This window comes from Miniopterus schreibersii (assembly GCF_964146895.1).
Source record: "Miniopterus schreibersii genome assembly, chromosome: 1".
NCBI classification, from domain to species: Eukaryota; Metazoa; Chordata; class Mammalia; order Chiroptera; family Miniopteridae; genus Miniopterus; species Miniopterus schreibersii.
Window position 1 is genome coordinate 151,924,826 of NC_138101.1, and position 18,540 is coordinate 151,943,365.

At 37.1% G+C, this 18,540-nt stretch overlaps 1 protein-coding gene across 7 annotated transcripts in view; it reads right to left on the reverse strand.

Annotated features, from left to right (window-relative positions):
- The window catches only part of ATOSA (atos homolog A), an 81,083-nt gene that overhangs the window by 50,058 nt on the left and 12,485 nt on the right, over positions 1–18,540 (reverse strand). For 2 of the 7 annotated variants that reach the window (XM_081116726.1, XM_081116725.1), the window contains exon 1: positions 5,379–5,702. The exons of the other annotated variants lie outside the window; for them this stretch is intronic. In XM_081116726.1, coding sequence (XP_080972852.1) covers positions 5,379–5,415 — 37 coding nt within the window. In that variant the 5' untranslated portion in view covers positions 5,416–5,702. Of the gene's footprint in view, positions 1–5,378; positions 5,703–18,540 lie in introns of those variants that run through there. 7 annotated transcript variants of the gene reach the window in all.

The window sequence follows — 18,540 nt, forward strand, 5'->3', positions numbered from 1 at the left end:
TACCTTTATTCTTTGACTGAAACTATGTTTAACAAGACTGCTTAACCTAAGAGACTTTATAAACCTCTGGCTATTTCACAAAATTATACGTGTATGTACATAGGTGCATTTTTCTTTTCTAGCAAGGGGAATGACAGTCCAGTAGATTCTTGAAAAGGTCAGTACAACAAACTGAGAAACACTAACAGTGTCACATCTGCTCTTTTTCTGTTTGGATTTTTTTGACTGAAGGTTAGTATGCATTACCCAAAGCAAATACACCGATGCAATAATGCAACCAGTTAAAACCAGGATAATTTCTAAAAGGGTTCTCCTACTCTTCTGGTCAATTGCAAAACAGTCTCTTTGCAGAAGCTATTTGGGCAGTACTATTGAACGCAATGACAGTGATAAAATAGAGTACACTTGGAAGAGACTGTCTTTGCATTTGTCAGTTCCCTAATTCTCAATAAGCTAAGCTGTATCTTCAGCAAACTGGATGGCTAAATAATGTAAGTTTATGTAGGAATCATAAAATCTTAGCACTTGACAAAAATAGGAAAACCAGGATGGGAACCCAGATTAACCTCTCTCCCAAAATAACGTAAAATTATGGCCACTCAAATCAATGGAAATTCTATGGGCAACTGAAATTTTGCATACTTATTAAAATTACAAATAAAAGAGCACTTCCTGAACATTTTGGCTCAGAAGTTTGAGTTTTCAAAATTTAGCCCTACACTACGATGAGATTTTTATTCTGGAAGTTCATTGTATTTCAGGATAGTTACATTCATCATGTATGTGATGATATTTGATTTCTGGCTCCCAAGCAGCTGGCTTATCCCTTGTCATTAATATGGGTGGCAAACACAAGGTCACTCTTAGCCCAATCCTCACTGAGGAATTCAAAAGAAAAGTCAGACAAGTTACTTCCCAGTAAACAAATCCCCACTGGACTTAGCAACTCTAGTCGGTCAGCTCAGCACTGCGGGCACTCGTGTGCATGTGCACGTGCTCTCACACACATAAAAAATAACACTAAAAACAGCAAAATGCTTTTTCTTTATTGATCTTCCTATTTTACTCATTATTTTCTTACCATTGTTGACTCTTACCTTTCTTCAGAGATTTAGTCATGACTTCCCTACAAACACTGCCCTTTCTCTAACTAAATCCCCATATTTCCATGATCATGAATATCTACCTTAGGAAATTGAGAAACCTAAAAGTATACCTGCATATATAAAGTTTAGGGGGAAAGTCTAAAAAATTATACTGAATATTCTCATAATTTTAAAATGTAGAATCATTTTAAAGAAAAGTTTATCACAAAATCTCTTATTTTATTGAGTCTTAACTCTGTGTCACTAATCTAAGTAATTTTCATAATTCTTTCAATTTAAACTCCACAATTACCCTACGACCTCTTTATACTGGTGGGGAAACTAAAGGTCAAAGAGGTGAAACTATGCACAGTATCACAAAGCTAAATAATAATAAATCATGCAGGACAGATAAGACAAGCTATCCCAAATTTGAGCCTAAGAAGCCAAAACTCAAAATATTAATAAAACAGAAACCAACTTAAATTTTAATGGCTAAATTAGCAGTAAAAAATGTGAAATAACAGGGGCAAAGAAAACTGACTGGTAGTTTCCCTTTCATGTTCTGGATGACAAGAAGGTTACAGCAAAATCTGAGGCCTGTGTATGAGCCTTATTTTTCTACCCTATCTTGACTACTTACTATAATTGATTAATGTCCCCGGGCTTATCATAAACCTTATAATTCCTTTGATGTTCAGAAGTCTTTAAGTGAATAAAATTGAGGAAACCAGTGAAGAAAGAACAAGAAGATACTTCCAGTTTCTCAATTAATAGTTCTTATGCAACCACTTTTAACTTGGCCTCATCACAAAAGATTATATAATCAAATGCAAGCAATACTGCAAACAGGTATATATTTAAAACTCAGGTCTTTGATGTTAGATACAGTAACATCTGAGGGGGAAAAAGATTTACTATACCCTTGCAAAAATAGTACGGTTTATGCAACAGCACCATTGCATGTGAAAATGCCTGACAAAAAGCTATCAAGATTAAACTTCCCTGCCCAGCTGACTATGATAATCAAATCTTTTTTTTGGAATCAGAATATGAATAACTAATGGAATTTCTGCAAGGAAGAGTCAAAGAAACATGTGTCATACAGCACTTAAAGCATACATATAGGCCCTGGCAGGGGTGGCTGAGTTGGTTGGAATGTCGTCCGTACACCAAAACGTTGTCGGTTCCATTCCCAGTAGGAGCACAGACCTAGCTTGCAGGGTCGATCTCCAGTGGGAGCCTGTACGGGAGGCAACCGATTGATGTTTCTCTCATACATCCAGGTCTGTCTGTCTCTGTTTCTCCCTTCCCCTCTCTCTAAAATCAGTAAAATATATCCTTGGGTGAGGATTTTTTTTAAAAGTAAAAAAGTATATTAAACATTTAAAAAAAAGCATACACATAGGAATCAAACATTTGGGATAATACTTGAAATAGGAATGATTTAGAAAAGATTTCACAGATTTCTAGAGGAAAAGAAAAACTCAGATTGTTATCCTTCCCAACATGAGGTTTTAAATTACAGAATTTTTTTTGAAGAACTGTAAATGAGATACTACTTACATAATGTTGCATGGTGATTTCAAAATAAATAAAAACAATTTATTTACAATAAAATCAGTTATAGCAATCACTGCATCTGATAAATATGAGCATTTCTATTTGCTTTTTCTTTATCAAATGGCCAAGGCAAAAAAGAAATCACTTTTCTGAAACAGACTCATAGGTACAGAGAACAGGTTGACAGTTGTGGGGGGAGGGTGTTAAGGGACTGGGAGAGAAAAGGTGAAGGGACTGAGAAGTACAGGTTGGTAGCTACAGACTAGTCACAGGGATATAAAGTACAGCACAGGAAATATAGTGAATAACATTATAAAAACTATGTATGGCAGGTGGGTTCTGGAAATATCAGGGGGAACACTCTGTAAAGTATATGATTTTCTGGCCACTATGCTGGAACTAATACAAAATAATATTGAATATAAACTGTAATTAAAAAATAAAATTTAAAGTTCTTTGTAAAAATCACTATTTTTAAGAACTGAAGTATTTTTCTACTTATAAGTACACAAAAGTGTAACCAATTTAGATTTCAAGATTTGACACAGAATAAGACAAAAATTCTACTGTCAAATAATAGATATATTCAGAGACTTGAAATACTCTAGCACTGTTACTATATTTGATCAAATTATAAACATCAGTTATTATCCTGAGGTTTTCATACTGAACAGGAGCTTTCATTTATTTAAAAAAAAAATCTTTAGGTACTGAGTCCCGGAATAAAATCCGGGATTCTCCCAAGACTATTCCTCCTGCAACACAAAGGCATAGCTTTTGTGTGACAGCATTAGGCCCAATTTTCTTGCCAATATCATCTTCCTTCATCTTTTGCAGTATATGAATGAAATCAGCCTGCTTTTGGAAGTCTGTTAATTCTTAAGAAATAACCCAAGGGGAAAAGGGTAGCAAACCAATTCAAGCAAAACTTTGGTATTTGTGGTTCTATAATTAAAAAGAAAAAAGTAACTGAGGAGAGTGATAGCTCAAAAAATGGAAATGACTAGAGAGGCCTCCATACCGTTAGCTATTACTTAATACTCTCCGCAAACCTCTGCCTCCCATCCCTTTCTCCCCCACAGCTCCTCTTCTGCAAATGAGTGCTTTATATTGTGGAGCCCACTGAGGCCAAAGAACGTAATAGCTTTCTTCATTTTATTATAATTTTTATAACTCCTATAAAGTACAAGTTTTGGACTACATCTAACAACTGGAGAACCTGAGAAATGCCAGAATCTTTTAAATTTCAGCAACATGTCAGTTCACGTGAAACACTATTTTAATATTTAAGAACAATTTATTTTGTATATTTGCATCTACTAGTTGAAGTCTTTAACTTAATACAGGTAGTATACATGTATCATTAATAATGATCAGTAATGGGCACAAAAGCATGAGACATAGTTTGAGTCCTTTTCAAAGAAAAGAAATATTTCTCATCACTTACCAAATAGCGCTAACACTGATTGCTAAGCCTTCCTAATGACAGGTACTTCTTAAAAAGAACATCATCATCAAAACTGATCCAATTTCAAAAAATATTTCTTATCTCTACAAAATATATTTGTAGAGATAAGAAATAAAGCTTGAATATTAACTTTGGATTTGCATTGTACTAATTTTATTCATCAGACATAAATCACTAAGTAAATTAAAAAGGAGTCACACCACCAGGTGAAACTGAATGAGCAAAAGAAAACTGCTCATAAATAGGCAGTATGCTAATTAGTCTTCTGTTCTGCTTTAATTAATTTAAAAGGTAAATCAACTATGTAAACTGTAATTTCACAGTATTTGAGGACATGTAAAAACTTTTGTTTATCTAAGATATTTTAAAACTTTCTTACAATCAGTTGGATAAACTGGTTTTTCCAGACCCCATAAAACCAAACTGTAACTCATATTCTGTTCAATCATTACAAATATTGAATTAGTGAGGTTTAATTTAATAAGATTCTACTATATTCTACTAGTATTGACTAAGACAGATATGGGATTATTACATTTAAGAGCCTAGTTTAATTTTAAAATACGATCTTAACCACTTATGATATGTTGTGTTCAAAATCCTTTCCTTTCAATTTTCTAGATGGACATTTAATAGAACACAACACTGACTTTGCGGTTGGATTATACTACTATCCTTTACCTGACCTGCACAGAATTTAGTCAACAGATCAAATAATTAGGAGATTGTACAATTTGAGGTAGCATCTTAAGAAATCCTTTGTAAAAAGATAGTACATAAATTCCTTAAACTGTCAAAATTCTCACTAACCTAAATTCTGACAATCTCTGTCAAATTCATAAACAAATTGTAGTTAAAAACATGTAACTTATCCTAAATACATTCTCCTTAAAAAGCTTCTATTTTCAAAAATACCTCCTGCCCCCCAAATTCGGTTAACGGATCTGGCTAACCCTATTCTCTTCCCAGTATTCCCATTTTTATCTTATTTTACACCCCATTAAAGTGAGCACATTGTATTTTGGTTTCTTTTCTTCCTACTCATTGTTCAGATCAGCATTTTAATAATCTCTAGAGCAATGCTGTTCAAAGAAAACAGGCCATATGAAGCTAAATAAAAATTCCCTAAGTTCAATGTTTTTCAGAGTGAGATCATTTTTTCTTGTCCTATTTATTAAAAATCCATGCAAAGCAAACTGGTAAACAGCTACAGAAAACTGGAAGCTTAAAAATAATGCCGTTAAAAACACTTCGTTACACACCTTCTCTGTGGAGCCCTTTGTTTCCACTGAAAACCATACTGGAATCCTTGTATAAAAGCAGTTGCCTTCTGGCTGTCAATTGCTATACAGTCAGTAACTGAGGGATCCAGATGTCTGCAGTGGTTAAAACAAATGCTCAGTGGTGGGTGCTGATTCCGCTCTCCCTCTCAGCTTCTCACAAAGGCAGCAGAGCAGAGGGCACATAGCAACAGCCCTCTCAGCTGATTGGACGGGGCGGCGCTCCGCCGCCCCTGCTCGCCGGTCCGCCGCGGCTTCCTGTCTACTTGGCAGCACCCTGCTGCCGTCCCCGCGCCTCGCACCGGCGCGGCCGCGTTTAGGCAACTTGAAAGGAAAGAGCAGCAGAGCGGTCATGACCGAGGGTTCTAGCGTGAGCCCCTAAAATGCGCGGCTCCGGGTGCTTTCAAAAAGAGAGAGGCTTGTAAGGCAAAAACAATTTCAGTCGGTGTTTCACAAACACTGAGCACAAAGGGGGGGTGGGGTGGAGGGAATCAATGTGTAACTTCGCATTTCAAGTACATGGGGCTCTACCAAGTGAAACGCCCCGAAAACACAGAAATACAAAAATTTACAACTGGAAGAAAGCACCAATCTCCGGCTACTTAGAACTATGAATTACTTTACCATAAACTTCACAATTCCTAGAAAAGCACAACAAGTTAATTAAAATGGGTGAGGGCCTAAAACAGTCCCCCCCTCAAATTTATGCACTGCCTTTTAGGTGGGCCAGAAAATCTGATGGTAACAGATTGACTGGAAAAACATTTTAAAACTCTGACAATAAAAGACTTAACTAGGTATTGGCATTAAAACATCTCCTTGGTGGTGAACTCACTATACAAGGTACAGATGATGCACTGTAGAATTGTACTCCTGAAATCTACAGAATTTTATTAGCCAATGTCACCCCCAACAAATTCTGTAAAAAGGATAACATTGGAAAAAATAAATAAATAAATTTAAAACTCTCTTCTTACATAAAACAATGACATTTAGCCTGAATTCATTTATTTTCTCTGCCATAAAAGTATCTGGAAATACAAAGGCATAGGTGGTTTTTTTTCAGGTTTCAAGTACAGGGCTTCAATATAGTCTGCACTATCTCCACACCTTTAAGAGCAACAACAAAATCCCTCCCCAACTTACAAGGATGTTTGGGGGAGTTAATGCAGGTAGGAAGAGATAAGCAGATATGAAAGATCAAAGAAGAAACCCTCACTTAGGAAATACTTCCACAGAACATCGCATAAACTAGGATAGTGTTTTTCAAACTTTTAAAGCAACAGAACCCTTTTAACTTGCACTCTTCTAATAAAATGCATTATTAGTGGTGGCTTTAGGATTTTTATACAGGGGAGGTTTGTGGGAGTAGGCAGAGGCTACAGCAGAAGCACACTGTTATTACTGAGATCTTTGTTTATCTGGAGTGTCTTGGGGGTAGGGAGGAGAGGCTGATGGAAATGTTGGCTCTATTAAAGCACCTCATGAGCACCAGGAGGCTATTTTTAAATGAGAGGCCACAAACAACACTGCAGTTTCCTATGAGCCCCAGAATCCACAAGATTCCTACCCCTGAAAAAGCTTCTAGGATCCCTGGAATTCTAGAGCAGCGATTTTCAACCAGTATGCCACAAGAATTTTAAAATATGCGATACCTGACTATTTAGTCAGGGGCACTAACCTCTTTTCCCTTAGTTTGTCAAATAAAAAAATGACAGCCAAAACAACAGATGTTTGGTGTGAATGAATCAATTTTAGACCTATTTTGTTGTCAGATTGGCAAAAAAAAAAAAAAAGGTTTATGTGTGCCATGAGATGAAGAAGGTTGACAATCACTATTCTATAGTATACAAGTAAGAGTATACAGTGTACAACCTGTCAGAGTTAAGCCTCATTATTACCTTAGCATAAAGAAAATCCTATCTTTGGCTCCACAATTAGTCAGAGGGAGAGCTGCAAAGCCCTCTGAGAAATAACAAGAGGGAAGATGTGTTTGGGAGCACAATAAGCCTGTGAGCTAAGTGATTCAGAGAAAGAATGCCAGAGTAGACAGAACAAGGATTTTGGAGTTAGGCCAACCAACCTGGGTTCAAAACAAGATTCCACCATTTACAAACAAGACTCTATCTAAACTGCTGAACCATTCTGAACTTCGGTTTTTTTCGTATCTGTAAAATGGAGTTAACTCACAGGGCTGTTGTGAAGGCTAAAAGGGTGCTTACTGCCAGCCAGACTGGCTTTTTACCTAAGGACCCTTAAGCTTCTTTGCAAATACTATTCCTCTTCCACTAGGAGTCGTCTCCTACAACCCCTTCAACTGATGTCTCCCCTTAAATTTCTCTTCCCCAGGCAGCTTTCAATCTAGATCCAAGACTAGTCAGGTTCCCTGTACTTTTTCCTTAGTATATAGCTCATAAAATGTTAAATAATTATTTGCAAATGACTGGTCTAATAAAATTCTCCTCCACTACACTATGCTTTAAAGGGAGGTACTATGCTTGTCTACATTATTGCTTACCTAGCACCAGGCCTGATTTACATACATATTTAATTTGATTTCACAACTATGGGAGATAAATAGAACAAGTATCATTATTTGCACTGTTCAAATGAGAAAATCAGCTCTAAAAGTCCGTTTACTTAAGTCATACAACAAGAAAACCAAAAAAAAATAAATTTTTCAAATTTTTTGGACGAATAACTTTATAACTTTTTATTTAGTGAACTGCTTCCAATGTGCTGCCAGTTTTCCAATAAATTTCAAAATGGTACTTTACATAATTCTGAAAAATGCTTGCTTTTCTCTGGTTTGTTCATCTTGGTATACAAAGCTATAAATGAGTGTGCTATAACATAACAATACATCATCTACTTTGCAGATCTCAAGAGTCTACAAGTCAGGAATCTAAAATAATATGAAATTCTATACTAAACGCTATTCCCAGGTTCTCAATTCTTCACCCCTTGCTATGAAAAACCTATTCCCCTGCACCCCACCTAACATGGTCATAATTGTTCTCCCAATGACGAGCTCAATAAATACAAATTACTTATATTATCATAATGTAAGGGAATAAGTAGGAAAGCAGATCTTTCATGAGATTTTTAAACTACATATTTTAAATATAAAATGGAATAATTTCAAATATCAATTGTTTCAGATCACCTAAATTCTCTGTTAGCAGAAATAATTGAAAACTATCTACTTTTAAAATACTTTAGAGATAATCATGCTAGATTGGACACTTTGTAAACAAAAAGAAATATTGCTATTAGAAAGAAAAAAAGGAACCCATCAAAGGTAATAATTAAATAGCTATTCTACATGTAAGGTCCATTGGCCAGGCATGATGCTAATCTCTTTACATACCCATCTCCTCCAACCCTGTGGTGGTTACTGTCCCTGCAGATTACGAAACTGGCTTGTTCCTTGCCCAAGTAACCAAAACTAAGTAGGCAAATTCAGGATTCAAATTTAGGTCTTCCTAAACGTAACATGCGTGCTCTTAACTACTATCCTTTCCTTAACAATTCCTTTCTTATATACATTTCTGTAAGACAAATGTGACATTGCGCAAGAATAGTTTAAATACAAAGATCTCAAGTCAACATTTCCCATTTATTACTTATTCAATAACCACCACTACAGCCCATTACACCTCAAAATGTCATAATACAGGAAAACAAGGATTTGACTGCTAAACAGGGAGCCAGGCTATAGCTGTAGTGTGATCACTACATGATATAATAAAAGATTTAGTCTGTAAACCTTCACTATTTCATGATCAGAGATCACATACCTAATCCAGAGAAGGTAAAGGAAGTAGAAAGGGGCACTAGACCAGGAACCACAGATCTGGGTTCTAATCTAAACTCTGCCTCTCATCAGCTTTGTGATCTTAAGCACTTCTCTGAAACTGCTCAAGTTTAAGTCAGGAACCCTATTTTTTTCTTTTGGCCTGCAATGTTGATATGTTGTAAAGGTCAAATAAAATTATTTTGAAAACAGTAAGGATTATCATCATCCCTGGTGGTCTTCTAGGGGACAGCAGTATAAACATGTTCGCACAAAATCCAATCTTATTACTGGGAAGATGCCTTAAAGTAGCACGGCATAATGGAAAAGAGCCACATAGTCAAACTAGGGCTGAAGTTCTTTCCACTTAACAAGCTAACCTATCTGAATCTATTTCTTCATCTGTAGAGTGGGAATAATGATTTCCCTAAGAGTTATAAACCATCTAGCTGAGTACTTGCTTCTCAAGCAATTTAGGTTCCTCTTTTCCTATGCAAACATCAGGTCTACAGGATGTTAATAAAGTGTGAATGTGTGCACATGGGCACAGGAGTGTGCACGTGTGTACGCACACACACACACAGATTCACACCCACTTCAACAATTAAAGGGCAATACATTAGCAGTATCCCTTATTAATAACAATGGAGATGAAATTTAGATCTTGACTACCAAAGAAAGATTTTTATAACACTGATATATTTAAAGATTAAGTACGTCACATTTAACAACACATTTCACAGCTCAACTAATTTGCAAGAAAGACTAAACAATAGCTAATATTTAACATTGTTACCAGTTTGGGAAATTTATGTTTTTTTTCTCATTAAATCACTTTTTATTCAAAAACAAAAGGCTATGCTTGTTAGGTCAGTGCTGGGATAAATTAAGCCACAATAAATTACATTAATTTCCACTCGCCTGGAGATTCCTAGCAATCATTGCTGAAATTACTCAGTGACTTGTATTCATTATGACATAGCACAAATAAGCCAAGTGGCCAAACAGCAATCCAAGAATACTGTGTTTCTAAGAGCTAAAACACTTCTTTATTTTAAAATATTAAATAGTACCTAAGAGTCTTAATTGGGGTTCTCATCTTTCAAAAGATTTGGGTTATAATGACCTAGATTAGTTCCAGGAGCAGAGAGAGCCCTGTTTACAAAATCCAAACCTTGGAGAGAAGAAAATGTTCTAGCCTGTTTTTTGGCATCGCTCATACTACATTGTTTAAAATGAGCTAGAACAGGGGTTATTTATAATCCAAGCTACTGGACAAACACTTTGCCTAATAATATCTTGTACATACACAAGTCAAATTTAATAAGTATCAAGATGAGGTATAAGAATTCACTTTTAATAGCCTATATACTTAGTCTTTATAAATTAGTGTCACCATTATTACATATAAGTGTGTGCCAAGATGCACATGGGTTTCCCTTTACCTATACCTTACTTCTTTAAAGGCATGTTCTGGGATATTGTTAATCTCCTGTTATTATATTGTAAAGAATGATATGTTTGATCCACTCATAAATCTAGAACCAATCATGAATTTTTTTAGTTTTATATATATATACACATATATACACACACACAAATTCCTCACTTGATATTTTTCCCATTTTTTTTCAGAGAGAGTGGAAGAGAGAGAGAAAGAGAGAAACATCGATGTGAGAGACACATCAGTTGGTTGCCTTCGACAGAGCCTACAACGGATGTAGGAGCCCTTAAACAGAATCAAACCCAGGACCCCTCAGTCTGCAGGCTGATGCTTGAACCACTGAGCAAACTGGGGGCTAGGGTGAATCATGAGTTTTTTTATTCTGACAAAATCATATTTTACTAAAAGTACTCCCATGGAGATAACATAAGCTACATTTACTTGTCCATTAGATCACTGTAACTTTGTGCAATAAGAATATTTTGTAGATGAAGAACTTAAGACAGCTGGTGGGTTTACCTAGTTAATTCCAAGTCCTGTATCAATTTTTTCCACAACTACTCATCACTGGTAGATGTCATTACTTCTACAAATTATGTCAATAGTCATACAAATGACAAATTCTGTATTTTAAATTTTGGAGAATTTTAGCAGAAACCTGAAAAAGTAAACCAGTTGTGCAGAATTAACCTCATGTCGCTTTCAGAAACAGTCAATCATTAAGTCCCCGAAGTTTTAATACTCTGCTTGCTTGCATTTTTAAAATTTGCTAATTTCAGACTATTTCATATAGTCTTGCTTCCAAATGATATGACTAAACTCTTCTGGCTACCTATAACACCTCAAGCTCCAACGAACGTAAAACTGAATCAGTTTCCCTCTGAAGAAAAATCACCATTATTATCAGTCCCAATTCCCTAAGCTAACAAACTCCAGAGAGAATCAAAACAGCCATTGATTATGTGTTTATTAAGTGCCTGGCACAATCCCTTTACTCAGATTACCATTATTATCTCGATTTTAACCTATGAGGAAACTGAAGCCCAGAGAAGTCAGGTAATTTGATCAAGCTTACAGAGAGGTGACAAAACCAGGACCTGAACCCAGGTCTTTCTGGTTCTAAATGCTAAAGCAATCTATATGATTAAATGTGCTGTGAAATTAATTTAAGGTGTTGGGATTCTCCTTTTCTTTTTCAATAAAATTGGAAAAAGAAGGGGCCACCATTGCATGAGCAAGATCCAGTAAAGACTATTGTTTGGGGAGAGGGAGTGTCGCTACGGGGAAGCAACCTCAGTTTTCTTTGTAATTGTGGGCAGTTGAAAAACAATTTTTTAAAAATCCTCACCTGAGGATGTTTTTCATTGATTCTAGAGAGAGGGGAAGGGAGAGGGAGAGGAAGAGAGACAGAAACATTGATGTGAGAAACATCAATGGGTTGGTTGCCTTCTGTAGGCATGCCAACCAGGGATCAAACCCAAAACCTGGGTATGTGCCCTGATCAGGAATCGAACCCGAGACCCTTCAGTGCTCGGGATGATGCTCTAACCAACTGAGCCACAATGGCCAGGGCAGCAGTTAAAAAAATGTAAAGCCACTGCTCCATGTGATACTGTCTCTCAATTATCACCATCCCCTACAATAACCCCAAATAGGTATTTGGTTCTATCTTACCAAATTCAACCAACATGAGCTTCGGAAGCATATGTTCAATGCTTCCAAATATTTTCGGTGGATATTTTTATTTTACAAATAGAGTTTGATAAAGAAGTAGTTTCTGGAGATTTATAACCAGAATTCACACACCTCACAGGCTGCCGTAACTCAGTTCTACAAACTCTTCTTTTCTAGAGCTGACACTACACTACCAGAGGCAAAGGTGTAGATTCCGAAGGAATATACCTACTGAGCGATACCTTGTGTGTAGAGGGAGACAAGAGTTTCCTTTTTCCTCACACAAATGCTACGGTCAATCTGTCTATCAAAGCGCTCTATTTTCAACACAATTTCGGTTTATACAATCATTTCACCCAGCAAGCCAGTGGAAAGTACTTATGATTTGAGTATCTCAATAGTTTCTAACCTTTTAGACCAGAAAGGTTTCAGCTGCATTGCCTAGCGGGGAAAATCAATAAGGCTTTAAGAACTGAGAACCTCATTTGAAACCTGTACTTACTGAGAATAAATTTCCATTCTTCACTCTCAAAAATAGAACAAAACAGAACACACATACACAAACACACTCAAACCAAAAGTATTTGAGACCACCACAAACAGAAAAGGACAGTGAATGCTGGAGCTCTACAATTCTGTGCAGGCCATCTGATCCTCTTTTCCTCTTAGGTTACCTCCTCTACTCCCCACCTGTGCCTCCTCCAAAATAGCACATGGTAATTAATGTGCAGTCCTGATTTGTCTGTTGCCTCTGGAAAAAAAGTCAGGAAAGACTACATTTGACTACAAGTTCCAGAGGCCAGAGGCCATGTTAGTTCTCGCTCATCATTTTATTTCCAGCTCAATACCTATCAACTGGAGAACAATATTAAAATATAACCACCTAGCCTTTGTTTCTTTCAAGTTCCTTGAGGAAAGCTGGATGACCATTATGCCATTTCTGGTGCCAGAACCTAGAGGTAGTAATGTGCTCAGTGCTCTTGCTAGAGGTAGCGTAGTATAGAAAATACCCAACCGGCTAACAGGAAATTTGAGTTTTACTTCTGTAGTTGGACAGATTACTTCTTCTTCTCTGAGCTTTATGTTTTCTCAACTGTAAAAATGAAAGAGACAATCTCTAAGGACCTTTTCAACTCTGATTTCTAGCAATAGCATGATTTTTGAGAGAAATTTCAGTATAACAAAAGCATTTTCACGTCTCGAGCTCTCCATAATGGAATTTAATCTGTACCTCTGTATAAGCCGGGATTTTTTCTTTTTCACTGTTAACCATTCAGAGTCCCCTGGCAGATACCTGAACTCTGCAAGATAAGCTACAAGAAAAAGCACAGGCCAGGGTTGTTATATGCTGGACTACAGAAATATGCCTCCAGGACTGACATTCAATCAACACAATAATTACTAAGATTTGAATACGCTTCCTCAAAGACACAGGTACATTCCTTATCCCAACTTCTGAACAGTGAGTATACCAGCTTAAGAATACACATTCCGCTCTGCTGGTGTGGCTCAGTATTTGAGTGTTGACCCATGCACCAAGAGGTCACCGGTTCCATTCCCGGTCAGGGAACATGCCCGGGGTTGCAGGCTCCATTCCCGGTAGGGGGTGTGCAGGAGGCAGCCAATGGATGTTTCTCTTGTCGATGTTTCTCCCTCACCCTTCCTCCCTCTCTAAAATCAATGAAAACTTTTTTTTTTTTTAAAAAAAAGAACACACATTCCCAGAGAAACAATTTTTAAGGAAGGAGTTGTAAATGATGGATTCTAAGATTTCCTGCTTTGTGCTCTTTCTACTACAATACACTAAACAAACCACTCCTATGGCCAAAAATTATTTTTCTTGAAGCTTTGGTATGAAAGTATTTATCTGGTTGGGTAAGAGAGAAGATCTGTGTCCATTCTCTCCTTAATACAGCTAGGGAAGTTTATCAGTATTGTGGGGATCTCCTTGCTCTCATGACACACGTGAGCTTGGAAGGCACGGGGGCCTCTGATCCCACAGAGTCTATTATGTTTTTGCTAGCAATTATTTGGAATGAGAGAAGGAATCTCCCTCCAACTTCATCCTGTTTTTCTCCCCTGTATTTGTTATAACATATAGATACTTTATAATAAATAGTGCAATTTACGACTGACAAAAGAGTATCATAAAACAATAGTGCCCGGCCAGGTGTGACTCAGCGGTTGAGCGTCAACCTGGGATCCAGGCGATCAGGGTTTGATTCCTGGTCAGGGCTCATGCCCAGGTTGCAGGCTCAATCAATGACACTCTCATCATTGATGTTTCTATCTCTCTCTCCCCCTCTCCTTTCCTCTCTTTGAAATCAATAAAGATATATTAAAATAAATAAATAAAATATCTATGGTATTGTCAGTATTATATGCTATGTTAAGATTCCCAAGGTTTTCATAAAAGGGAACACTGATCTCTCATATATTACAAAGAATGGTGGCAAAGGGAAAACAGAGAAATAACACCTCCGATTCACGTTAGTTCACATGCTATCCCTTGAACACCTTACTTGTTCAGAATGTCCTCTCTCCCAGTCCTTTCAGTCTCCGTAAATTTCCATCTATCCAAATCATCCCTGCCTTTTAAGGCTCAATCCAGCTGCTGCCTCTTCCAAAAGACAGCCTTTGCCCTGAAATTAATCACCCCAGCTGAGATGAATCATTCTCTCTGAATGCTGATAGCAGACCTTACTTTTACCATCTATTCAGTTGTCAAATGCCTCGCATCGGGTCTGTTTGCGTAGTTATCTCATTTGGTACTCCAACGACCTTGGGAAGTGGGCATAAATAGCCCCACTTAGAAACAAAAACAAACACTAGAGAATTAATTCCCGGTGCTGCGAAATCAACAAGTCACAGAAAAATAACGCATAGCATTCTCATCACAATAACTTTACGCTACACCACAAAAATGCTAAAATGTATGCTAGCACTCATTTAACAATAAATGTTTATTGAATAACTACTAAATGCTAGGCATCAGTCCACACATGGGGAAACAGCAGTGAAAAAATGTCACTAAGTCCCTGTCCTCATGAAGCTTACATTCTTATTGGGGAGAAAAAAAAACACACAAAAAAAACCCCAAATAAATAAATATAGAGCATCAGGTTAAGCAGTGATTAGGACGACAAAGGAGAGTAATGCAAAGTAAAGAGAAAAGAGCTGTCCTCTTTTTTGATAGGATGATCAGGGAAGGCTTCTTTGAAAAGGTGACAACCCAACATAAAGTCAAATGAAATAAAGGACACAGTCATGAGACTTGTATTCCAAAAGAGGACAGTAAATGCAAAGGCCTCACAGTGTCAATGTGTTTGTGGTGACTGAGAAACAGCGAGATCAATGTGCCCGGAGTGCAAGTACAGGGAATTGTAGAACACCAAGAAATGAGGTCAGAGAGGTAGCCTGAAGTTTTAGGATTAAAAATACAGTTCTTCCATCCGGCCAGTGTGGCTGTGATTGAGCGTCAACCTATGAACCAGGAGGTCATGGTTCAATTCCTGGTCAGGGCACATGCCTGGGTTTTGGGGGTCGGTCCCCAGTAGGGGGCATCCAGGAGGCAGCTGATCAATGACTCTCATCACTAAAGTTTCTCTCTCTCTGTCCCTCTCCCTTCCTCCCTCTAAAATCAATAAAAGATATATTTTTCAAAAAATAGATATATACATATATAATTCTTCCAATTCAAATATAATTCTTTTTCAATTGAAAAAAATCTTAATATTTCAATAGTCTTTTCCTCGTAAGTCCATTTTGTCCAAGTAATGTTTTTTTAAGTTAAATAGAATACAAAAAAACTGCTAAAATCTTAACTATCAAGTTTACATGACCCAATTGTTTTTGACAAAAGTCAGTCATTTTATTCACTTCTACCTTTATGTGTTCTTACAATGTACTCTAAAACCTTTCTAAATGTTGTCCAACATGAATCTAATTCCATTTCTGCACTAGGAGGCAACTTACTTCCTTAAAAGGCAATGTAACTAAAGATGATAATGGGATGATTAGGGAAATGTGAATGTAAACTGCATATTGGGTATTAGTATTGCGTCAGTTTTAGATCTTTTGAGTGTGATAACTGCAGGTATGTAGGAGAAAGTTCTTATGGCTAGGAGATACGTGCAGTGGTGTGATGATAAATGTTTAACAGCTGGCTCAAGAGGAAAAAAGCCCTGGATTACTGCAATGTCAATTTCCACGGTATAAATATTGCCACCATTGCAGACTTCAAGCAACCAACTTGATGCAGAGTTGGGAAGAAATTTACAAAATCAGCTTTCATGTGCTGATGCCAGCAGGCTCCATGTACACCGGACTGAAGTGGCATAGTGTCTGCAATATACTCTCAAATTATAAAAACAAAAATAAAAAACATAAGAAACCCCTATGTCTGTCTATCTAATCTCCCCATCTACCTATCTATCAAGAGGTATAGCAAAAGCGGTAAAATGTTCACAATCAATCTATGAAAAAGTATTTGGGTGTTACTTGTGTAATTCCAACTTTCTGTGGGTTTGAAATTTTTAAAAAATTAGATGTAAACTGAATTATGGAGCAAACAAAGTAGGGAAGTTTTAAAAAATCCTTATGGCTAATTCTTTTGTAAAATGAATAAATTGGAATTTCTTGTGTATCAGTATCCTTTCAGCAAGCATACCAAATATGATATGGAGCTTTAACCTAAAGTTATGTTTAAAACCAAACCTCAAAAACCAAAAGGCAATTTGACAATAGTAAGTGCTAAAGTTACACATTCTCTTACTATTATAAACTTAAGTAGAAATGACCATCATGTGACAAACTATGATATCTCTTCACAAAGAAAATTGGTGATTTGGTTTAAAAAATTTTCTAGATATCAGGATAAAGTTTTTAAGTGGCCTGATTTCAGATATTGATACCAAATTTTAATTCCATTCAATAATATATGTTTGATAAATGAGAAAATAAAAAATGGAAACTTCATATTAATTTAAAATGTTAATCCCCAACTACAAATTGGTTGTCCTCCCAAAAGGGTAAGTTTTTAAGTAAGTAATGGTCATACTTGGAGTAAATATTATTATTTATAAATAACGTGAATTATGACTAGATTCCTAGACTAGCTTACCAAACTTTCTTAACCTACAATGGCCATTACTTGCAGCATCATGGAACAAACCTAAATTCTGAGTCACAAAAGCAGAGCAGCCGTGCTCCAAGCCCTGAATCAATCCTAGGTAATGTTTTGAAATAAAGAAAAAAAGCAATTTGGGGCACTATCTCACCAGTCTAATATTTTCCATCAACCTCCTTCTAGTGCCCACCCCCGCCCCAATCTCTTTGCCCTAGTGCTGCTCTAAGTGCTCACTATGGTATATTATTGCCCATAAATAGCTGGTGTGCTCCAATTACCTACTTTCCCTCTCCTGTTACATGTGCATTATAGATGGATAGTTTAATGCCAGTTTTCAGATCCTCTGGTTGTATATTGCAGACTATGTTGCAGAGTGACACGAGTCTGCTGAACTCTTATACCTGTTTTGACTAGCCTTCCCAACAGAGCATTGAAACACTCTTTTTCGCCTTACTGGCGTGGCTCAGCAGTTGAGCAGCGACCTATGACCCAGGAGATCACAGTTCAATTCCCAGTCAAGGCACATGCCCAGGTTGTGGGCTCGATCCCCAGTAGGGGGCGTGCAGGAGGCAGCCAATGGATGACTCATCATTGATGTTTCTCTCTCCCTCTCCCTTCCTCTCTCTGAAATCAATGAGGATGGATGTATGGATGTATGGATGTATGGATGTATGGATGTATGGACGTATGGAAGGAAGGAAGGGAGGGAGGGAGGGAGGGAGGGAGGGAGGGAGGGAGGAAGGAAGGAAGGAAGGAAGGAAGGAAGGAAGGAAGGAAGGAAGGAAGGAAGGAAGGAAGGAAGGAAGGCTCCTTTTCTCTGGCAGGTACAAGACTGACTCTGTGACAACCTCCCTCTCCCCTGAAGCAGGTCCTAAGAGCTTCATGTAAGAGGTGCCCTCCCTATACCCAGAGGAAAGGAGCTTTTTTATCTCCAAAGGCAGAGGGAACCCTAAAGGCATCTGAATAAACACGTCTTGCTATGTTTCCTCCAGTTTACTACCCTTAGCTTAAACCTATCACATCTTCCCACAACTTGCCAACCTTCATCAAACCTAGTATAAAAACAATTGGGTTTACCCATTTTTTTTTATCTTTATTTCCT